Source organism: Orycteropus afer, unplaced genomic scaffold (genome assembly GCF_000298275.1).
Source record: "Orycteropus afer afer isolate SDZICR_OR568_19922 unplaced genomic scaffold, OryAfe1.0 scaffold00018, whole genome shotgun sequence".
NCBI lineage: Eukaryota > Metazoa > Chordata > Mammalia > Tubulidentata > Orycteropodidae > Orycteropus > Orycteropus afer.
In genome coordinates, this window is record NW_006921605.1 from 20974744 (window position 1) to 20999424 (window position 24681).

The window sequence follows — 24681 nt, forward strand, 5'->3', positions numbered from 1 at the left end:
GGAAGTAGGATTGCCCAACTTTCCTTCCGAGGAGTGGCTGGTGGGTTTGAACCGCCAGCCTTCTGGTTAGCAGTCAAGTGCTTTAGCCACTATGCTACCAGAGCTCCTCCCATAAAGATTATAGCCTTGAAAACCCTATGGAGTGGTTCTACTCAGTCACATGTCAAAATCAACTTCTAACACCTAACAACAACAGAGAAATCCACACAGTGTTCCTGGATTCCAAGTGTTAGAACATAGCTGATTCAGGAAGTGGGGCAGACAGTGGTGGTACTTAAATCTTTTCACCTGATGATCAAAGTGTGCAAGAAGGTAAGTAGCTCATTTGAGACCAAACTCAATTGTGAACTCAAGGGACAGATGAAGAGTTACAGGTTGCTGGTGCCCAAACTGAGCACTTTATTCTTCCTACTCTAATTCAATATATTAACAGTATGGAGTATATTCCATGGGACAGGCACAGGGCTGGATCTCATTGTTCTGAAGCTACTGACAAATACCTTGGCCTAGGTCCTTAGGATCATCCACCATGTGGTCTCAACTTTCCTTTCCAACCATTTACTCACTGTTCTCTCCCCTTCACTCACCACAGACCTGGAAAGCTTCCTTTCTCCCATCTGGAGTGGCCTCCTTCCTTAGGACTCAACTCAAGTCCCACCTTCTCCAGGAAGCCTTCCTTGACCATCTCAGCTTACAATGAGCTCTCCTCCTTTGAGTACCTACAGTCATTATTGACCGTGCCACCCACTTAGCACTAATCATCTATCCTGTCATTAATAAATACATAAGTCCTTTCTCCTCAACTAAACCAAAGAACCCATAAGGGTAAGACTTTAATCTCTTTGTCTCCCTCAGTCCCTGGTACAATGTCTTGCACAGATTAGATGTCAAAGATTGTTGCCTCACTCATTGCCTGGTACTGCTCAGCGTGGCTATGACTGACAACAGGAAACTCAAGCAACACTGGGGATGGTGATGAATTATGAACATGTCCACAGGATCCTGGATCTAGAATTGAGCTCAGGAGATTATCTGGCTCAGTCACCAGCCTTTGCACAGGTATACATTTAAACTACCTACACTAGGTAGTTACTATATTGACTTTAGAGATGAAGAGTTCACACTTCCCTCCAGATACCCTGAGTATCATTCTGAGGGTCAAAATTTTTTTCTTATGGCTTATAGCAATTTCTCCTGTTTCAATTGAAGTGCCTTTCCTCTTATTTAACCTTCCATGACCATAGAAAACAATTTATAATAAGTCTTCTCATGTATCAGCTAAATTATCCTTTAGCCTTTCCATCAGGCTGAATGACTCTGATCCCTTTAAGCTGTCCTTATAATACCTGCTCTCCATGCTTTTGATGAACCTTGTCCCTTTCTCCTCCACCTTCTTCCAATAACCAAGTGAGAGTGCTATTCCAAGAAGGGGATAATCAGGGCAGAGTAGAGAGGAAGGGCTTCTTCCCAGCTGAACCTGTGAAAGTCCTTTGGGTTATTCTGGATGACATGATGTTGTTACTGTTACTGGTGCTGGTGGAGGTGATGATAATACTGACCACAGTGAGGAACATTGCTAATGGTTGTACAGATTGTACCCTAGATGAGGTGCCCAGTTCAGAGGGAAAGTTGAAACCAACTCCTGCACCCTGCCCAGAAGAAGGGCTGCCATTTTCATATTCATATAAAGGCACTACCTGCACTAGGGCATAGAGAATAGGGACCACAGATGGTGCCAAGGACCTTACCATGGTTGTGGAAGCAGCATAAAGGTTGTCACTGCCAATGTGGCACTTCCCATCATTGGGTTGCACAATTCCTGCCAGCCTGCCATCCAGTGCTATATGAGTCTTGGCATCAGTGGTAAACACAAGCAAGTGAGATGCATCATTTCTCCAGCCAATCTTTTCCTGTTTAAAAAAACATCAAAGAACCAAAGCAACTCTAGCCATGTCATTGTTAGAAAACAAAGCGTCAAAACCTCCCTGCCTGACGGGCTGGACAAGTCTTCTTGGAGAAGGGCCTCAATCCTAGTGCTTTGAACCCAGGCTGGTGCCCACCAACTTAGGGATTTCTGTTATCTTAGGAAAAGAGTCTCATAGCTAAATAGTTCAAATAGCTGAATGACACCCTTTTCAATTCCACACATAACTCTTCCAATGACAGTCATACTACCCATCTATAAGTACAAATGCACCCACAAAATTGGCCTGGGCTAAAAAAAATCTTATCTCAACATCTGCCACTTTGCTTAGGTTATGTTAACTCAGCTTTGACTTTGAAATACTTCCAGAGAAGGTGGGAAGATCCCAGAAAATAACTGGGACCACTGAAGTTCAAGGAATATAAGCTCTGGCTTGTTGTTGTTGTTGTTACGTACCATCAAGTCAGACCTGACTCATAGTGACCCCTCCTTGAGTTTCCAAGGCGGTATCACTACAGAAGTGGATTGCCCCATCTTCTTTCTGAGGAGTGGCTGGTGGGTTTGAACCACCAGGCCTGCTGGTTAGCAGTCAAATGCCTTAGGCAATACACTACCAGAGCTCCAGCAGAGACAGATATCGCTCATACCTGCCCACAGCATTTTCTTCATTTCTATCTCCAGCTTTACACCAGATATCCCCAGGGCTGAGCCACCCCCTTCCCTATTTTTATCCATACCAGCCACAACTGGTACATCGAGCCCTCCACACTCACATCACAGACTGTAGCTTGCATGATGGCATCAAAGCCACCCTCTGGGGCATCCCGGTTTCGTGACACATTCTGCTTCTTTACCTCCTCATTGAAGCGAGTCACCTGGTCAGTTAATGTCAGCACATGTTTGTAGCCAAACATGGGCAGGCAGGTGGTCTTCATACTGGGGAAGAATGGAAGATCATTTAAGCACACTCTGATGGAAAGGGTGGAATAGGGAATGGGAAGGAAAAAGGGGGACAAATACGGATAGTGGTGTGCCCAGTTCAATTGTATATATACCACAGTTAGTTCAGACTCCAACCTTCAAATTACTTGGATAAGGGAATGGGCTATGGAAACAGACTTCCTAGGTTCAAATCCCAGCTCCACTATTTATTAGTCATGGGAATTTAAACAAGCTCTCTAAACCTAACCTTTAAAAGGGGGAACAATAATATCATAAATTATTAAGACTTCTTATGAGGTTTAAAAGGAGTTAATACATGTAAAGCACTTAGAAAAAGCTCTAATTGTTGTTGTTGTCATCTTATACTTAACATTTCTCTAAAGTAACATTAACACAACAATAATGCAAAAGTTCATCAATAAGTTAATGTTCCTGACAATCATGGGAGAAGGAAGGGCTGCTTATGCACAGGGAGATAGCTCAGGGTGCAGAAGAGTATGGAGGGATGGACACTGGGAAGAGGTAACTATGGGGAGGAAGTGGGAGGGGAGCTGTTGCATTGTAAATTTTGGTCAATGACATGAGACAAAGTATATGTGAACTGCTGTATGAAAAGTGAATTTACTCTTAAATCTTCACCCAAATCAAAATAAAATTAAAAAAAAAAAAAAAAAGTTAATGTTCCTGAACCATCAATAAATTGCTAAGTCAGGTCAACAGGAGTATTTCTGTCACCAGCCTGATGTTTTGTTTGTTAATTGATGACTAATGTCTTTACTGGGAAAGCTTGCAACCCTGTCAGAAGGTTAAAAGCCTCCTCATGTAACTTTGAAAACTAAAGAGTAAATTCATACTTTGTTGGGCTCAATAACCATCATTTTAAATTATTACAATCCATGGATTCATGCAGTCTCCACCAACTGCATAAATAAGGCATTCCATTATAAGCCAAAGAGTCAAGAAGCACAATTATCAGTTTACAGACTATTAAAGGGTTCAATGTTGTTTACACTTTTATAATCCTCTAGGACTTAATTCCTTGGATTTTCACCCTGGGATTCATCCCCTTGATGATGAAAAGGAGGATGATGACAACAATGGCACCAATTCTTTTGAAATCATAATTCCTGTTTACTTATCCACAAATTTCTCTGTACTTCTTACCTCATTTCTAGTGCAGTCTTTCTTGCCTCCTATTTATTTATGACCAGGACCAAGAAGCTAATAAATCTCTCTTCCCAGGTCTCCAAACAGCCTTGGACTCTGCTGACACAGCACTCCCAATCAGTGGATTAGCTCATTTGCTAAACTCACTGCCATTGAGTCGGACCCGACTCATAGCGACCCCTCCTTGGGTTTCTGAGGTGGTATCATTATGGAAGTAGATTGCCCAGCCTTCCTTCTGAGGAGTGGCTGGTGCGTTTGAACTGCCAGCCTTCTGGTTAGCAGTCAAAACCTCAGGCACTACACCACTAAGAGCTCCCGCGCATTTGCTAGGAAGATCAAATTAGGATATATAGTTTGGCCATCTGGTGGCCAGCAAAGCTAGCCAAGAACTAGAAACAGAAGCCAAGACTGGGGCAATGCAGAAGGGTGCATCCCTGGCTCCTGGAGAGAGACTTACTCATAGCAAGGGTTTTTGAGGGCCTGTGGTGGAGAGATGTACATGTATGGTGACACAGGCTTGTCCACAAAGGCCCCAAAGCCAATACGCAGATTACTGGTAAGTTTGCGCATCTGAGATGCCAGCTTGGTACCCAGATTATGGATGCTCCACAGATCATCCTTCATAGAGTAGGACAGGTCCATCAGGTAGTAGATGTCCACAGGGTAATCCTCTACCTGCCGCACTTGGATGGAGAAATTCTTCGAATCATCTGAAAGACAGCAGAATGTTCGTTTTTCTCTCCTCTCTCTGAGATTTAATAAGTGGATTTTTCACAGTAGGAATTAAGTGACTGCTTGATCAAATTGGACCTGAAAGTTCTGAGATGCCCACTATTCTCCCCTTGCAAATTCTATTCTTCCAGTCTCTTGACCTTCCTATTCTTATCCTCTTCTTTCCCATTCTAAAATTTTTCACCCTCTTTGCAGTCCCATCTGTGTAAACCTTGGGGTCCTGAGGCACTCCCACCCCGAGTCACAGAGATTTTAGTAGTTACCACACTTTAGACTCTACAGAAGGCAAGAAGTGAGTGTCTACCCTTCTCCGAATCCAAGGAACCCAACACATGGCTTGCACATAGTGAGTACTTTTTTCACATTCTTAATTTAATGGAAAAGTCAAAATCAATGTTTAAAAAAACTGTCTTTTATCCTAATCCTGCCTCCACCTGCAGATCCTCTGTTCCCACATTTCTGCCTCATCTTACATGGAAATAGGGCTTCCAGAATGCATTCTCATCCTATATCTAATTTTAGTCTTAACACAAGGCTATAAGGTAGATAAAGATAGACACTTAAAGAAAGAAAGAACAAACATTTTTGAGTATCTATGATGACAGGAGGGTTAAGTAATTTGCCCAAGGTCAAATAGCTAATATATGGTGGAGTCAAGATTCAAACTCAGATCTCTGGCTTCAAGTCCTAACATCTTCCATTTTCTTTCATTCTCCTGCCCACATCATCCCACCTCCATCCTTTTTTTTTCCCCACTCCATCTCCTTTCTGAGTAGTTTCCCCAAGACAGCTTCCTGCTCATACCTTGTATGCTGTAGCTACTTGTACAGGGTCTCTCCTTGAGATGAACCCCCATCCTACCTGGTCGTAGCCGGAGTGCAATCCTCTGGGGACTGACTTGAGTAATTTGAGAGCTGTCTCCAGAGCCCTTGTCACTGAGGGGTCTAGCCTCCAGTACATAGGCCTCGCTGATCGGGAACTCAATGTAATCTTTGGCACAATTGTCCTTCAGCAGGTTCTCCTTCAAGTTACAGCGTGGTGTGCCCACAGGCAGGGCCTGTAAGACAGGAACCCAAGGAGAAACCCTATGGTCAGAGCTCTGATGGCCCTCTGCCTCCTGCAGTCCCTTCTACCTGCTAGTGGCCTAGAGTTTACCCAGCACTTTGGAGTCCAAAAAAACCAAAAACTAAACTCACTGCCATCAAGTAGAGTCTGACTCATAGCAACCCCTCCTTAGGAGGGGTATCTGAGGCAGTATCTCGATGGAGGTAGATTGCCCAACCTTCTTTCTGAGGAGTGGCTGGTCGGTTTGAACCGCCAGCCTTCTTTCTGGTTAGCAGTCAAATACCTTAGGCACTATGCCACCAGAGATCAAATGAACTGGTGTGACCTTCTAAAGATAATCTCTAGGCCTACTGAACAGAAGAGGGAAAATGAGACATCAGGAAGGCTAAATGAATGCCTGTTCATGGATTATAACCAGGATCTACTGAGTCTTGATCAAAACGTCAAAGCCATTTCTTTGAGCCTTGGCTTCCTCATTTATAAGGTAAAGGCATGAGATGACATGGTGTTTTCTAACAGGAGTAAGATGCTTGTTCATCTCAGGCTTTTTTTAAAACTGTAAAATGCAACCATTTATGGCTTAATGGATCTCACTATCATTTTATTAAATGAAATGCAATAGAATCAAATAGAAAATATCAAAGGGCATATGTGTAAAGGTATGTATTGTTTTATGAAACATTTATATAATGGAAGAGGAGTATAATAATGATGTATATTTCTTTACAAGTCAAGGTCAAAACCATTTGGAAGCTGCTGTGTTAGTCTCTGACTAGGCTGTGATTCACAATGGCAGGGGTTGTGTGTGACTTGTTCCTGCTCCATTGCCAGCACCCAGCCTAGGACTTAGCACAAAGGACAGAAGAGAAAGAAGTATCAGAAGGCAGTGAAGAGTAGGATTTAGGAGTTTGGTGATATATTGGCCAAGACTAAATCCTAGCTTTTGTTGTTGTTAGTTGCCATAGAATCAGCTCTAATTTATGCCATCCTCATGAACAACAAAACAAAATGTCCCCCAGTTCTGTGTCATCTTCACGATCATGGGTGTGCTCGATGCACGGTCATTGTTATGGCCACTGTGTATTTTGAGTGCCTTCCAACCTATGGGGATCATCTTCCAGCACTATATTGGACAACATTCTTCCACTTACTAGTTGGTTACTGGGGCCTAAACCCTTCAAGCCTAGTTCCTCAGCTCTAACATGAACATAATAATAGTCTCTCCATCGTAAGGATGCTTAAAAAAAAAAAAAATTGTCGTCACCATTCCAACTCATGATGATGCAATGTGTTACAGAGAAGAACTTCTCCCTAGGGTTTTCCTGGCTGTGATCTTTGCAGAAGCAGTTCACCAGGGCTTCCACGAGCTGTTACATGTGTTAGAATCACCAACCTTCCAGGTAGCAGCGCAAACTATTTGAGCCACACAGGGATGCTATGTTAAATAAGACAAAGCATGTACAACACACATCACAGTGCCTGGTATAGGGTAAGTACTAAATAAATGTTAGATGTTATGATAGATGCTTGATAAACACTCCATGGATAAATTAATTATGAATACCCTTCACTAGACTCAGCATATCCCATGATGACAGGCCGGCCACTAACCAGAGCCTAGCCTATCACTTCAGCTGCTCCTTCACCCTGGACAAAGAACAAATTGAGCACCCTTCCAAACACCCATAGGATGGCATGCATCCCACAGCCCTTTGGGCTTCTGTGGGCTCACACTTAAGTACTGAATGGGGGACATGCTGTATTGGAAAGAACACTGTTAATCAAGAAACAGATTTCATACTCACTAGCCATGTGACTAAAGTGACTTTTTTTTTTTTTTTTTTGGTAGCAGTATACACAACCAAACATCCATCCACCCACAGTTTCTACATACACAATTCAATGACACTGGTTACATTCTTCACATTGCGTCACCATTCTCACTGTCTCTACCTGTATTGTTTCATCACTGTTAATTTAGACTCTCTGACTCAGAAAATTCTCATCTGTGCTTTAGAGTAACTCGTCTAATTTGAACTCATATACCAGTGAGTCGATTCCCACTTATAGTGACCCCCATTGGGTTTCCAAGGCAGTAAATCTTTACGGAAGTAGTTTGCCCCATCTTCCTTCTGCAGGGTGGCTGGTGGGTTTGAATCACCAACCTGATGGTTAGCAGTCACATGCCTCAGGCTTTGCACCACCAGAGCTCCTTTTCAACTCATATAGGTATTTGTTTGTAAGATCAAATTCCTCAAAGCAAATATTCTTTATTAATTGAGCTAAACTGTTGTTTAGTTTAATGATGGCTCCATGGGATCATTTTGGTTCAAGGTTTAAAGAATTCCAGGCAATAGATTTGGGGGTTTCCCTGGTCTCAGTGGATCCTGTAAGTTTGGTTTCCATGCGAATTTGAAGCTCTGTTTCCTCACTTGTAAGATAAAGGAATTAGATGATGTGGTGTTTTCTGTCCCTTCTTGCTCTGACACTCACCATATTTAGCCAGCACTGTGTGGGCACCTGTCCATGAGGGCTCCTTGCCAGGTTTCAGGACTTGCTGGGAAGCTGGAAAACCCCTACCTGGACCTACTTCACAAGACACAGGCCTTCAGGCCTGTTCTGGTTACCTACTACCACTCTGACAGGAATATATCACAAATAGGATGGCTTAAAGAAACAGGAGTTTATTCTCTTACAGTTCGGGACACTAGAAGTCCAAGTTCAAAGTGCCAGGCTCTAGGGGCTGTGTGAAAGCCCCTTGACCTTGGGCTTCAGCTCTTCCTCTTGCTCCCTGCCCACTGAAGCTGGAGGCATCTCTACTCAGGCAGCTACTAGCTGCTGAGGCTAACAAGCCCAAGGTTGTGAGGCTAACAAGCCTGAGGTTGACAAAGAAAATGGCACAGTCCCAATGTTACCAAACCACACAGCAGGCCAGTAATTCAAGTCCATTGTAAGTCCCAAGGTCAGCAGAGCATGGCAGGCTGCTGAGCAATGACATGGCTACATGCAGCATTCAAACATGCCATAAGCTAGAGACCATTCCCAAACCTGCTTCTTATAAATGGGAAGCAGACCACACTTAACTACTACAAGGCCCTCCACTCCCCAGCCCTCCGCATCCCCTCTCACAACCACTTCTAGAAGTCAGCTGGATAACCCATACCAATATCAACATTTATTGAGCACTTACCGTAATGCCAGGCACTGTAATAAGCACAAGGATTATTACCATCTTCCTGCAAGTTGTCAGACTAGAGCTTTTACTGTTTTACCTGAGACTTTACAAGTGAAGAACCCAATTTTACATGAAAGGAATCTGACGCTTGTAAAGTTTCAATACTTCTCAAAGTTGCAGAGCTAAGAAGTAGCAGAATTAAGATTCTAGCCTAGATTGCCTGACTGTAATTATCCTCATAAAACGGTAAGTTTTATGACATTCTATATCAAGCAAGAGTCAAGGCAGAAAAGGAGGAGTCTGGAAAGGATGGTTGTGGTAGTTAAGGTTATGTGTCAACTTGGCTGAGCCTGGTTTTGAGTGGCTGGGCAGCCGGATACAGTTAGTCCCCATGATGAGATTGGTAATCAACTCCATGGCAGAACTTACTAGAGCAGCTGAGTAGCTGCCTTAAGGATGTGGTCTGCTTCCAGTACATAAGAAGCAGCTTCGAGAAGGTCCCTGCAGCCTTTTGGGACACTTGGACCTTGCGTGTAGCCGAGCCTTCATTCAGCAGCCTGCCAGGTTTCCTGCTAATCTTGGGACTGTCTCTGGACTTGAACTAGTGGCCTGCCATGTTGTTTGATAATATTGGAACTGCACCATTTTATTTGTCAACCTTAGGCCTGTCAGCCTCAGCAGTCAACAGCTGCTTGAGTGAAGAGCCACCTCCAGCTCCAGTGGGCCAGAAGCAAGAGGCAGAGCTGAAGCCCAAGGTCCAGGGGCTTTCACCCAGCCTCCAGAGCTGGCACTTAGAACTTGGGCTTCTAGCCTCCTAACTGTAAGAAAGTAAACCGCTGTTTGTTAAGACCACCCACTTGTGGTATTTTCTGTTAGAGCGGCACTAGATAACCAAAACAATGGTCCTAGGAAGAGCCACATCAGAGAATGTCCCAGGTAAGGAATAGGATACAAGATGGGGAAGTGTGGGGAAGGATGGATAATGTCCTGTCTTCTCAGCCCCCTCAGGTGACCTGGTAGTGGTATTGCCAGAGAGAGACTGGGCCACAGAGAGTACTCCATACTCAAAAAACCAGGATGCTGTAGTTCAAAACCTCTCCCAATACTCAAAGTCTCTTTCCCTCTCCCACCTAATCCTCCTGCTATGCAGAAGGCTTTCTTACATGGATGGGAACACAAGCAACACTAATAACATGGGGACCACCCTGACCCAGGCAAAAAGTTAAAAGAGGTCCTGTAAGCAAGCAGCTTCCTCCTTTCTCTCAGCTTCACATGTATGAGGATAGCAAAATGGTGTCAGCAATGGGAAACAGTACGTAGGACTTAAACTTCCAGGCTCCAATCATGAAAAATCCCTTTCCCACACCCAGCTCTGTCCAAGTATAAAAGAGCTGAGAGGAGAACTCACAGACATTTCAGGCTTTTGTGACCAGACCACACGCTCTCCCTTACCAACTCTTCTCCCTCACATACATACAACTTATCTGCAGCTGTCCACAAATCCTCAGAGAGAAAATGTTTGCAAAATGGCAATAATTGGATAGACCAAGACAGATGCTGAAGGAAAGAACAAGAAAGGGCAGAGACAAGGAAACTGAATGGAAACAGTGAAGCCATTGTGTATCCCAGGCTGCATCAGTGGAGCAAGGGAATGTTTCTGAGGGGGACTTCTTGGCCTTCATATTCCAACATGACAGCTTTTCTTAGAAGAGGGCTTGAAGTGTTAGGCCCTGCTGACGGTCGTATGGTTTGTTATGAATTTCCTTAGAAATATAAACACCAAGAAATGAAAACTGCCTCCCTCTCTCCTTTTGTGGTCACTGACATCAAAGGTCAGGAACATACCAGGACGGCTTCTCAGCCAAACTCTCCTTGAGAGCCTCCTATCCCCAGAAGGATACCAAGGTAGTGACCTCAACACACTCAGACAACATTCTGTTTCCTAATATGCCAGAATGAAGAGGCAGAAAGAAAGTCTCCAGGTCGCTCAGAAAGAAAGCTGGAAGGAAAGAAATATTAAAATCCCGGTTTCCAGTGAAACAGGATGCTGCACAAAAAAGAACACATTAACCAAGACTCAGAGAAGACCCCAAGCACAGAGGCAGAAAGTTCCAGCCCACGTGCTGTGGGAGCCCACTGAGTTACCGCCCTTTCCTGGGAGAGTGACACACGCTGTTAGTTCCATACTCTGTGACTCTCGTTTTGGAAACTGGGAAAGTACAGCATGAATAAATGTCATCCTACTGACTTCACAGGGTTGGTCAGAGGACAAAAAAAGATTCTGGGTGTGAAAAGCTTTCAAAACATACAAATCTCAGTGTAAGGTAAAATATACTCAAATCTTTTCTGATAAGGGATAAACAAATAAATGCAAATGTAAAAGTGATTCTTTCTGTTGTTGTTCGGTGCCATTAAGTCAATTCAGAGTCACAGCAATCCCATATGACAGCGTAGAACTGCTCCCATATGACAGAGTAGACCTCTTCTACTTTTTATGGAAGCAGATTGCCAGGTCTTTCTCCTATGAAGATGCTGGATGGATTCAAATCATCAAGGTTTTGGTCAGCAGCCAGGTTCTTAACCATTGTGCCACAAGGGCTCCTTGACTCATGTCTAATATTACTATTATAACTACTGCTATTACTGCATACTTCTTTCTGGGAAGACAAGGGTCAATATGCCCTGGGGTTTTTGTTGGATTTTTATTTGTTTGTTTTTTCCCCAGAGAACCACCAAAACACCTCCAATTCAAATAACATCATCATTTTAATTGACTCACCTGATGAAGATAAGCCATCGCTTGAATGCACAGAAAAGTGTGGTGGGGACAGAAAGAGGAAGGAGAGGAAGAGCAAAGCATTCTAGAGTTTAGAGTTACCGGTATTCACATCTCATTATTTGGAGGGGGAAGAACACTGTTAATATTATATATTTTTTAAACAATAACAACTTGGAGCAAAATGCCTGGAACACTCAAGAGGGACATTTATCTGCCAGATTTTTGAAAAAGAAACTTAAAAAAAAGAGCAGAAGAAATTTTTTAAAATTATGTGACTTGGCTAAAATGGAATATCAGTAGTTTATTACTAACCTTATCCCAAAGAATTGTGCTGGTGCAGTGGTCAAGGCATTCAGCTGCTAACCAAAACATCGATGGTTCGAACCTACCAGCTATTCTGTGGGAAAAAAGACGAGGCAGTCTGCTTCTATGAAGATTTACAGCCTTCAAAACACTATGGGTGGATGTACTCTTCCTGTGAGGTCACTATGAGCCAGACTCACTCAATGGCAATGACTTTGGTTTTGATTTAACCCTTTCCCTACAGATGCAGAGAAGAAAATTAAAAATAAGTCCTAATGGAGTCTTGCTCCATTTTGCTAGTCCCAAACTCACTCTTCCTCTCCCATCCTTGGATACTGGGCTGAGTATGAGCTGGTCTACCTTTTATTGTACACTCAGGCCGACATAAACAAAGAAAACCAAACTCACTGCCATTGAGTCGACTCCAACTCATAGCAACCCTTCCTTGGGTTTCCAAGGCAGTATCTCTATGGAAGTAAATTGCCCAGTCTTTCTTCCAAGCAGGCCTACAGAAGAATTTTTATTATTTCCCTCTACCTTAGCATTGCCAAACTTAGCAAATATTTGGGACATATTTATACTAAAAAAAAATGTCATTTAATTTAAGGTTAATAGGGTGTCCTGTATTTTATCTGACAATCTTACTTCACTTCTATGCACCTATGGCCCAATGGGAAGCTCTGGTAGCGTAGCACCTAAAGCACTTGACTGCTAACCAGAAGGCTGGCAGTTCAAACCCACCAGCCACTCCTCGGAAGGAAGATGGGGCAATCTACTTCTATAGTGATATTGCCTGAGAAACCCAAGGAGGGATCACTATGAGTTGTGTCCGACTCAATGGCACATAACAACAACAACACCAGCATGACCCAATGATCATCCTCTCCCAAAATTGCTATCATAAGAACCCATTCTGATGCAGCAAATCCAGGGTGAGTCCTGGGAACCTTTATTTTTACAAGCACCCCTGATGAATCTTATCAGCAGAGTCTGGGAGGTTCTAGATTCCAACATGGTGCCTCTGAGGCCAACGCCACAAGTTGAATTTCTGTGTGAAACAGGCCTCTTTCTTAGATCCACAACCCAGACACAGCACAACACCACATCACCCCAACCCATGTCAGGATTCAACTCTCCAAGAACACACCCTAGCAGATGAGCCCAGAACTCCATTTTCATCCATGTTGGCCATGTTTTCCTATTACCCTGCCAAGCAATCACTATACACACCCAGGGCTGCAGTCCTCTGGTGACCAAGGGAAAGCTAAGCCCAACCAGTTGTTTTCCAAGGCACTGCCAGCCCTGCCTGAAACAGTCAAGCAAGGCAGGGGAGGCAGAAGCACAGGGGTGGTCTCCAGGGTCGATTATTCAACAAATCCCATACAAAATGGCCCAGATGTTCACCTTTTGTTTTTTTAAGTCAACAGTTGAGTCACTTTCAGCAGCTAAACTCAGCCTGTGCTGGAGAAGCCCTGCTCCCCTCAGGATTCCCAGTCTCATTCCTCCCTGGTTAACATATTTTGCCCCATATCCACCTCTTCTGTCCTCCCTCCTCTCTCTTCCTCTTTCTTGCTTAGTGACAGTTGCCATTCACTAAACCCTTGACCTTTCCTACATACATGTTTATATTCCATTCTCCCAGAGAATAGCTCATTGGATTTTCTACCTCCTCCCAGTGTTATCTGATCTTAGCTACACCCACTTCCTCTCTGACCCCAATCCCATTCCTAGGCTCATTCTACACCTCATGCTTTGATCTTACCACGCACCTTCCTGTCTGCTCTCACCCAGCCTGCCTCAAGGGACAAAATTCACCATGATCACGCACAAATATTCTACACTTGTTGTTGTTGTTGTTATGTGCCGTCGAGTCAAACCTGACTCATAGCGACCCCTCCTTGGGTTTCCGAGGCAGTATCACTACGGAAGTAGGATTGCCCAACCTTCCTTCCGAGGAGTGGCTGGTGGGTTTGAACCGCCAGCCGTCTGGTTAGCAGGCAAGTGTCTTAGCCACTATGCTACCAGAGCTCCCACTAGCATTGGAAAATCTGCTCACGTGACTCAAGGACTTTGGTCAGACCTCAGCATACCTGGTATCTCCCTATGCAGACCAAGAGAGGTGAAAAATGGGGGTGGAAGAAAGAAGAGGGCAGACCCTCTAAGAATTTTTTTTCCCCAGACTCTTCTGGGTCAGTTGCCTGCATTTTATCTTGCTTTGAGTTGAAAAGGAGGGATGAAAGGGTGAGCATCCACCAAGTGTTGCTAGGGCTTCTCTTCCCATATGCCTCTGCTCCACCTGGCTCCAGAATCTTCCAATCCAAACAAGACATCTTCTCCATCCAGCACTCCTTCCTTCTCCCCCATCCCAGGGTTCATTTGCAGAACTGCAACTTCCTTGTAATGGAAGCTTAATAATATCATAATGGTGACCAAGGGACGGAAGACAAGGCAAATGAGAAGGGAGGAGGCCACATTACACTGGAGCAGTCCAGCTCAGCCCAGAGGGGAGGAGAACCTGGCTGGGGTGGAGGGGAAAGGCTCACCCCTTTTCCTCACCTCCAGCCCCAGGGAATGTTTCATTCGCTAAATGAAGTCAATGCGGCCAAGATGTTGGGCAGCTGCCTCTGGGAGCAGTTCCCATGCAGATGAGCACAAGGGCCAAAGCAATGTGTTGAGCTGGCCTCTGCTGTTCTGTCAATCCTCCTGTCAAGGGATAAATACAGCCTCCCAGCTCCCATACCCCTTCCTACCCAGCCCCCCAACCCTCAGCCTACCAGGGAGGTTGTTTTTTAGGAAACTCAGTGGGTCAGGAAGAGAAGCAGAGAGAATGAGGGGCAGGTGGGAATGGTCATAAAACCTGCAGAGAAGGCAGGGGCCTGATGTCATGACAGAAAGGTCCCTCAGGTAGCTAAGAACCAGCCAGGCCAGGAGCTCAGGTAACTACCTGTGGGGGGGGTCAGGCCAGTGACTCAGCTACAGACTCTGTAATCACTGGGAACCTCTCCAGCCACATTCACCCACCAGCTCTTGCCAGCTCCAAATTCCCATCCCAGCCACAAACATAGCCATTCCTTCAGACACGCATTCCCTGGGGCCCCAGACACAACAAACCCTCTGCCTAGACACAGCTAACCCTTTCCTGTCACTCTCCCACACCAGCTGCTGTCAAATAGATGCTGCTTCATGGCGACCCCATGTGTGTCAGAGTAGAACTGTGCTCTGTGGGGTTGTCAATGGCTGTTTTCTTCAGACATAGAAAGCCAGACCTTTCTTCCAAGAGGCCTCTGTGTGGACTCAAATCTCCAACCTTTCGGTTAGCAGCTGAGAGTGTTGTTTGCTGCACCTGTTAACCGTTTGCTGGACCCAGGGACTTTGTCACCCTCTCATCCTTACCAAATAGGCCCAGCTCCTTCCTTCATTGACACCTAGAAGGAAGGAAGGAAGGAGAAAAAGAGAAAGACAAGAAAAACAATAAAGCTAGGGGGCAGGTGGGGGGAGTCCAATCACCAGAGAGGAATCGAGAAAAGTTCTTCTAACACTTCCACACAAGTAGAAGATTCGTCTTCATTTGCCTGTTTTAAATTCTGAGATGTCTGTAAGCCAGTACCCCCTCCGTACCTATACCTCACTCCTGCCTCTCCTTTTGAGAGTTGAGGCCTTGCTTGTCTGGAATATTCCACCCCAACAAAGAGCAAGTAAAGTGTGGTAAGACTGTGGCGATGGCCATAGTGAGGCCAGGAGGCCCAACTGAATTGGCTGGGGCTGGGGTGACATGGTAGACTCTGAATGACATTATCAGCAACACCCCCAGGATAGCTCACTGTGCCATCCATCAGTGGGAAGGCTTCACTCGTTTTGTTCAGAAAGGACAAGGGGCTTGTGCATTTAGGAGGAAGAGGATATCTCCACGGCTCTATTCTTACACAAAAGTAAATAGTAAGTCTGAGAAAGAACAAGAGCCACTTGTTTGCTCCTTACCTCATCTGAGCACCAGGCACACATGGGACTCACAGCCAGACACTGTTGGCAGGAGCTCACACCTCGGGTGGTACAGACGTTCGGCCCTATAACAGAGGAACAAGAGCAACAGCGCCTGATTCAGCTTACACCTCAGAAGTTAACTGTCCTGCCCCATCCTTTCCCAACTTGCCCAAATGTCCAGATTTGGGCTTTCAGATACATAGGCTGTTTGGTAGAAATAAATGAGAATGAGGAAACTCAGGAGAAGAGAATGCATCATCAGTTGATGAGGCCACAGTGATGCCAAAGTGATGAGCAAGGCTGACCACGGACCCAAAGGGTCAGATCCAAACTGATGGACAGGGCTTTAACCAACAGCTGGTTCACCCCATACATTGCGCAAATGAAAATCTGAGGCCCAAAGAGATGGCAACTTGTCCTCTCTTCAATTATTCTATTGACATACATTCACAGCCATTGCACAGGGGTCCAAGGCCCAGATGCACTAACATTAACAGAGCCTACATCCAGCAGATGGGAAGGGGGCTATGGTGGCAAGGTCAGGCCAACCTGCAAATCTGAAATCTTCTCAAGCTTTCATCCCTTCCCAATCCACATATTTCGGGATCCAGATGTAGAATGCTCCAGGAGAAGCATAGAAATCCTAGAAAAGGCTGATTGCTATTTGCTGGGAAAACATGGAATTTTTTAGTTAGAAAGCCTGTGTTTGAATTCTGAATCACCTTCTTCTAGTTGTGTCATGACCTTGGGCAAGTCACTTAACCTCCATGAAATAATAATATCTATCTAGCAGTATCTGTGCAAGAATTCAGGGAGGTAAGGGAGAAGCACTTGGTAAACTACAAAATGCCATTCAAATGAGAACAGTTTTCATACTATAAAGGTCACGGAAAAAGCTGGGAGGCAGGGGATGGGGAGGAGGAGCAGTGATAACCATAGGGACCAAAACAGCCTCAAGAAGGCCAGCCTGGAAGCAAAAGCCAGTTTGCTTCCCTCTGCTCAGCATTCCTGGCCTGAGCCAGGCGAATCTCCTCTCTCTATACATATTGCTCCTCACTAAGTGTCTTCCGGGAGCTCTGGTGGCATAGTACCTAAAGCATTTAACTGCTAACCAGAAGGCTGGCGGTTCAAACCCACCAGCCACTCCTGGGAAGGAAGATTGGGCAGTCTGTAGAGATACTGCCTCAGAAACCCAAGGAGAGGTTGCTATGAGTCGGAAATGACTTGATACTCGATCTCTTCCAATCTGTAATTACTGTTACTCCCCCTGGACTTGATCATGACTCATGGTGATCCCATATATGCAGAGCAGCTGCTCTTTAGGGTTTTCAAGGCCATGACCTTTCAGAAGCAGATCACCAGGTTTGTCTTCTGATTCCCAATATAAGGAGTAGGAATAAAGAAGACACGATGCTCCCCAAAAAGGAGCCCTGGCGGCACAGTTGTTAAAGAGCTCCACTGCTAACCAAAAAGTTGGCAATCCAAACCTGCTATCAACTCTGTGAGAGAAAGATGAGGCAGTCTTCTTCCATAAAGATTTACAGCCTTGGAAACCCTATGGGACAGTTCAACTCTGTCCCAAAGGGGCCCTATGAGTCAGATCAACTCAGTGGCAGTAGGCAGAGAAGAGTAAAGGTTCACTTGTAGAAAAGTAATAACAGTGGAAGTGATTCTTGAGGACAATGCATGGAATCCTCATCCAACAGTATTACAAATGATTTCTGTCTGGTAGAAAAGGTAGCCCCCAAAGTTCAAGTTTATTGCCTTAGATAAACCAAATCTGAATCTATTAGCAAATTCACTTCAGCATTCCTCTGGCTGACCAACTACAAATCTCCCCTCCTTAAAAGAACTCTCTTTTAAACTAGTCTTAACATCTTACTGATTCCCTCACTAACTAATGAGTTGAATAAAAGCTTTATCGTGTGTTCATTTTATATTCATATGGGACTGATGCTTTTAACTCACACTTGCACAGTGTCTATTTCAGGGCCTCAAGGACAAGGGAATGGCAGCGGGATCTAACAGCATACTCACACAATCAGTACATTGTGGTCCTCGTGGAGCCACACACCAATAATGCGGCCTTGGGTGAATCATAAGAGCCCTGGTGGCATTTGGCTGCTGACCTAAAAGGTCAGTGGTCTGAACCCACCAGTCACTCTGCAGAAGAAAGATGTGGGAATCTGCTCCCATAAAGATTACAGCCTAGAAAACCCTATCAGGCAATTCTACTCTGCCTGATGGGGTCGCTATGAGTCTTGATGGCAAGGGGATTTGGTTTGGGTCTGGGTGAGTCATTTAACTTTTCCTCACCTTCAGTTTCTTCAACTCTAATATTCCTGTTGTTGTTGTTATTTGCCGTCGAGTCGGCCCCGACTCATAGCGACCCCTCCTTAGGTTTCCGAGGCAGTTATCACTATGGAAGTAGGATTGCCCAACCTTCCTTCCGAGGAGTGGCTGGTGGGTTTGAACCGCCAGCCTCCTGGTTAGCAGTCAAGTGCCTTAGGCACTATGCTACCAGAGCTCCCCTAATATTCCTACAATATTATAATTATTTATGTAGCTGCCTTAACACCACCACCACCCAATAGATTTTAGGCTCCTTGAGGTAAGCCCTGCCAGTCCAGCCCCAGTCCTGCTCAAAGGAGATACTCAACATCTAAATGAATTGAATCAAAATGAAAGGTGTTGAACTAGGTCAGTTTTGTTTTTCAAGCAACTGAGTTCATTTCTCAAAATGGTGCATAGAATTCCAATATAAAACATGTAAATAGATCATTCTACAAATTAAAATTTCATTGTTCTCCAATAAAAACACTAGACTCCAGGTGGAATCCTTGAAGCACCTCTGGAAACCCCCCTGTTGGGTCTGTCTGACTTCAAAGGCCTTCCCCAACTCTAAATTTCTTCAAATGGCATTCCATGATAAACTCATGAGTAACAACCGGACTCCACCCTGTGATGTGACTACAATCTTAAAATGGGAGGGGTACAAGGTGGGAGGGAGCTCTGATAGCATAGTGGCTAAAGCACTTGGCTGCTAACCAGAAGGCTGGTGGTTCAAACCCACCAGCCACTCCTCGGAAGGAAAGTTGGGCAATCCTACTTCCATAGTGATACTGCCTTAGAAACCCAAGGAGGGGTCGCTATGACTCGGGGCCGACTCGAGGGCACATAACAACAACAACAGGGTGGGAGTTATGGTGGTGGTTCCACACCTGGTCCCAAAGCATGAAGGCCACCTCTTGAGTTGGGACAGTCCTCAGCTGTCTAATGGCTGTAATGGAAAGATAGCCAGTCTTCCTAGAGCTGCCAGATTCTGAATACCTGAATGTTCAGAAACAATAATGCAACCAGGAGCCCTCTCTTGGCAGGGGCTGCCTAGCCATCTTTTGGCCTCACGATCGTTCACTCTCCATCCAGATCTGAGGATAACCTGTTGCTATGGAGTCAATTCTGATTCATGGTGACCCCATGTGCTACAGAGCAGAACTGCTTCATAGGGTTTTCTTGGCTATAATCGTTACTGTGGCAGATTGACAGCCTTTCCTCCACAGTACCACTGTGAGGGTTTGAACCACCAACCTTTCAATTAGTAGTCAAGCACATACCACTCGCACCACTGCTTCCCTTTATGACCTTATCAGAAGAGTTCTGAACTATTTTAGATGGCTGCTTCCCTTTTGTAGTTTCCACGGTTATTGGCATGGGGTGGGGAAGAAATCTGGCCATGGAGCCCATCAATTTTCACAAGGGAGAGGGGCAAAATAAGGAGACCACAGGAAGAGTTAGAAGAGAGAAGAGGACCATGGGAGGTTCAAATTATTTTAGAAAAATTTTCCCAGTCTATCCTTTTACCCATCCATTCATTCTCAAATTAGCATTTTCCTATGAGTCCCTGACTTGTAACCACAATAGAAAGCCTTGCCAGATGTGAAATAAATAATAGCAGGCCCCCTTCCAGTAAACGAGCAGTCCCTGACCCCAGAGGATCATCTGAGCTGCTGGGATTTGTTTTATAGGAAGTCATGCTCTGGGAGCCATGGTTACTCAGTTCCCCTTACCCTATCTTTTTAATGAATCACAGGTTGATGTTGTGAAAACCAATGATCCTCTAGGATCCCCCCTACCAAGTCCTGCAACCAAAGGCAGGCTCCTTGGAATGCAGAGGCTGAAAGCAACTGACTCATCAGCTGTCCCAGTGCCTGGGGCCACACTAATTCAATGAGTTGCTGCTCCAAGGTTGCCCCTCTCCCTAGAACATCTGGAAAGCATTTGAGCCTTTGTTTGCAACCATTCATAATGCCTGCTCAGCCTCAGAAGCCCAGACTCAGCCCTACCAGAAAAGAGGGGATGATCTTTACCAGTTTCATTGATATGAACAAACACCTACTGCCCCATTCCTCTCACAGTTTAGCCAGAGCAAAGGCACCAGGTAGGCTGGCCCTGGTCTGCTACCTCATAGAAGGGTTGTAAGGGCAGAAGAAACTAGTATCCATAAAAGAAACACTCGTGGTATTCACTGAAAGGCTGGCAGTATGAACCCACCCAGGAGCTCTTCAGGAAAAAGACGACATTCAACAACAACCTCTAAAACCACAGTGGCTGGCAAACAGGAAGGGCTTAATAAATGTTGCTGCTACAGTTATTGTTGCTGTCATTATCTTGAGTCTCAAGGTGGTTTAGGCACTATTCTACAGGACACTATAAACACAGCTAAGTATGCCTCGAACAAGGAAATGGTGGGGGGTAGAGGCAGAAAGCATCAGGCTAGGACAAAAAGGTCAAATGTCAGATCTGGCTTCTAAAAGGAGTTAGGAACATTAGCATTCAAAAGTCCAAGCTTGTAAGGATGTCCAAAAAGAGAAGACCAACTAGAAGGGATAGACAAGACTAGCCAAGCAGTTTGCCTGAAAGTAGAAGTAGAGGCTGTGGTTTGGTACTTCAATCTGACACGCAAAGTAGAAGAGAAACAAAGGGTGGGGGGAAATGGAGAAAAAAGGGGAAAAGGAAGCGAGTTCGAATTGGTGGAAGTCATAATGCGTCAATGAGAGCTGTTTTGAGGGTGTGATGTCCAACAGGATATCAGAATGCAGGAATGGGCCGCCCTAATGAGGCCAGGGGACTTTGGGAGAGGGCTAAGCCAGAGCTGGAAGGGAAGATAATCCACACAGCAAATACCATGGACATCTCTCTTACTGTCTGCCACAGAGGAGTTCTGGCCTGGGTCCCCAGCCTTGCCACTGACCTTTGACTGGTCACTTCCCAATTAGCCCATGGGGACACCAAGTGACTCAGCACATGTTTGATCTTTCATTGCACTCACCTGGCTGGGTGAGAACAAAATGTCTCATGCTAACTGCCCTGTGAACACAAAAGGAGTTTATCTAGAACAAGTTACTGAGAAAGCTTGCTTTACCTTTGTGCTTTCACTACATGTAGCAGCAGCTCAGTAACCCAAAGAAGCAGAAAAAGGCAGGAAGGTGAGGTTCGGGGTGATACACATCTCTGTGCTCTCAGCAAAATGCTCCAGTAGAAATCACCCAAAGCAGCAGGGAATCCAAACTACTGCATTCCATCAAATCTAAGACTATGGCAATAAGATGCATCCTAATTTTAGAGATGTTAAAATGGAAAAGAGAGAGAGAGAGAGTGCATCAGATGCAATTAAATAAGGTACTTAATGTTGGAAGGCATTTGTTTATAATTTACCTCCACCACCATTAAAAGGGATTTGCATCTCCATAGCATAGATGACATGATTTTGAGGACAATTACCCAGAAATACTGTGCATGATTGAGCGAAGACAGCCTGGAATAAAAACTTTGCTATGGTTAATCCACCTGTTGTTGTTGTTAGGTGCAGGCGAGTTGGCTCTGACCCATAGTGACTCTGTGTACAACAGAATAAATTACTGCCTGGTCCTGCACCAGCCTCACAATCCTTGCTATACCTGAGCCCATCGTTGCAGCCACTGCGTCAATCCATCTCATTGAGGGCCTTCCTCTTTTTCATTGCCCCTCCACTTTACCAAGCGTGATATCCTTCTCCAAGGAATGGTCCCTTCTGACAACATGACCAAAGTAGGTGAGACGAAGTCTGGCCGTTCTTGCTTCCAAGGAGCATTTTGGCTGCACTTCTTCCAAGACAGATTTGTTAGTTCTTTTGGCAGTCCATGGTACCTTCCATATTCTTTGCCAACACCACAACTCAAAAGCATCAATTCTTCTTTGGTCTTCCTTATTCACTGTCCAGCTCTCACATGTCTATGAGGCGACTGAAAATACCACGGTTTGGGTTGGGCACACCTTAGTCTTCGAAGAGACATCTTTGGCCTTCAGCACTTTAAAGAGGTCTTTTGTAGATTTGCCCAGTGCAATACGTCATCTGATGTCTTGACTGATGCTTGCATTGGTGTTGATTATGGAACCAAGTAATATGAAATCCCTAACAACTTCAATCTTTTCTCTATTTATTGTGATGCTGCTTGTTGGTCCAGTTGTGAGGATTTTCGTTCTCTTTATGTTGAGATGTAATCCATAGTGCAGACTGTAGTCTTTAGCCTTCACCAGTAAGTGCTTCAAGTCATCCTCACTTTCAGCAAGCAGAGTTGTGTCATCTGCATAGCACAGTTAATGAGTCTCCCTCCAATCCTGATGCTGCGTTCTTCTTTATATAGTCCAGCGTCTCGAATTATTTGCTGAGCGTACAGATTGAATAAGTATGGTGAAAAGATCCAACCCTGACACTCTCCCTTCTTGATTTTAAACCATGCAATATACCCTTGTTCTGTTCAAACAACAGCTTCCTGGTCTATGTACAAGTTCTTCATGAGCACAATTAAGTGTTCTGGAATTCCCCTTCTTCTCAATGTGATTCATAATTTGTTATTATCCACACAATCAAATGTTTTTGCATAGTCAATAAAGCACAAGTAAACATCTTTCTGGTATTCTTTGCTTTCAGCCAAGATCCATCTGACACCAGCAATGATATCCCTGGTTCCACATCCTCTTCTGAATTCAGCTTGCATTTCTGTAAATTCTCTGTCAATATACTGCTGCAACCATTTCTTAATTATCTTCTGCAAAATTTTACTTGTGTGTGGTATTAATGATATTGGTTGATAATTTCCACATTCTGTGGTATCACCTTTCTTTGGAACGGGTACAAATATGGATCTCATCCAGTCAGCTGGCCAGGTAATTCTCTTCTAGATTTCTTGGCATAGATGAGTGAGTGCCTCCAACACAGCATCCATTTGTTGAAACGTCTTAATGGGTATTCCATCAATTCCTAGAGCCTTGTTCTTCAGTTCCTTCAGCGCAGCTTAGACTTCTTCCTTCAACACCATACACATCATTAAGGTTGGCTCTACTCTGAGGAGGCAGCTCTTCCCCAGTCGTATTTTGAGTGCCTTCTGACCTGAGAAGCTCATCTTCTGGCATTATATTGGACAATGTTTCAGGGCTATTGATAAAGTTTTCCAGTAATATATCAGACAGTGTTTCACTGCAATCCATAAGATTTTCACTGGCCAATTCTTTGAGAAGCAGATGGCCTCTTCCTTTTTCTGAGTCTGTCTTAGTCTGGAAGCTCTGTTGAAACCTGAACACCATGAGTTACCCTGCTGGCATTTGAAATACAAGTGGCATAGCCTCCAGCCTCACAGCAACATGCAAGCCACAACAGTATGACAAACTGACACACGAGTGGCAGAATCCACCATAGATAACGGAAAGGTGGTTACTTTATGCTCTTCTACCAATATACATCAATGGTGTCAGGACTCATTCATTCATTCATTAAACAAATATTTACTAAGTATCTACATGTGCCAGGCATTCTCCTAGACACTGGAGATACAGTGATGAACTAAACAAAGTCCCTGTTATTTTGAAGCTTGAATTTTACTAAAAGATGATTGTCAAAAGCATACACCACAAAAAAGTACAATTTCAAACAGTGGCAAAGGCTTTTAAGAAAATAAAGCAGAATGAAAGACAGGGATCAATGAGGGCAGGAGAAAGTGGTCAGGATAGACCTCTATGAGGAGGTGACTTTTCAAAAAAATGTGAAGAACTGAGTCACAGGAAGGCTTAAGAGATGAGCATTGTAGAAAGAACCCACAAGGATAGGGCAACGGCCCCATGCTAGATGGGGCTCAGCCTGTTAGAGAGACAGTAGAAAGGCCAGTACAGCTGCAATGGAAAGAGAGAGAAAATACGAGAGGCAGAGAGGAGACTGGAGAAGGAACCAGAGCCCTAGGAACCTGTACGCCATGGGAGCGACCGTGGCCCCCATTCTGCATGTTGGGAAGCTAGTGAAGGAATTTAAGTAGAGGTGAGCAGGAAAGATCATCCTGGCTGCTACATGGCGGACAGACTGTAGAAGCAAGAAGGAGACAAGACAACTTAGGAAGCTCTTACAATAGTTCAGGCAACAGATGGTGGTGGTTTGGATTTGGATAGCAGTGGTGATGATGGTGTGAAACATTCAGACTCTGGATATATTCTGAGGACTTGCTGATATATTTTACATGTAGGACATGAAGAAAAGACAGAAGGGGTTTGGCCCTGAGTGAGTGGATCCCTTTTGGACAAAATTCA

General features: G+C 44.6%; 1 protein-coding gene across 1 annotated transcript in view; it reads right to left on the reverse strand.

The window, feature by feature from the left end:
• ITGB3 (integrin subunit beta 3) overlaps nt 1-16443 on the reverse strand; it is a 39540-nt gene extending 23097 nt beyond the window's left edge. The window contains exons 1-6 of the mRNA XM_042783547.1: nt 16374-16443; nt 16066-16151; nt 5627-5822; nt 4491-4743; nt 2698-2860; nt 1749-1910 (exon numbers count right to left, since the gene is read on the reverse strand). Of these exons, the coding sequence (XP_042639481.1) occupies nt 1749-1910; nt 2698-2860; nt 4491-4743; nt 5627-5822; nt 16066-16151; nt 16374-16443 (930 nt within the window). The remainder of the gene's footprint in view (nt 1-1748; nt 1911-2697; nt 2861-4490; nt 4744-5626; nt 5823-16065; nt 16152-16373) is intronic.
• Between the last annotated feature and the right edge of the window lie 8238 nt (nt 16444-24681).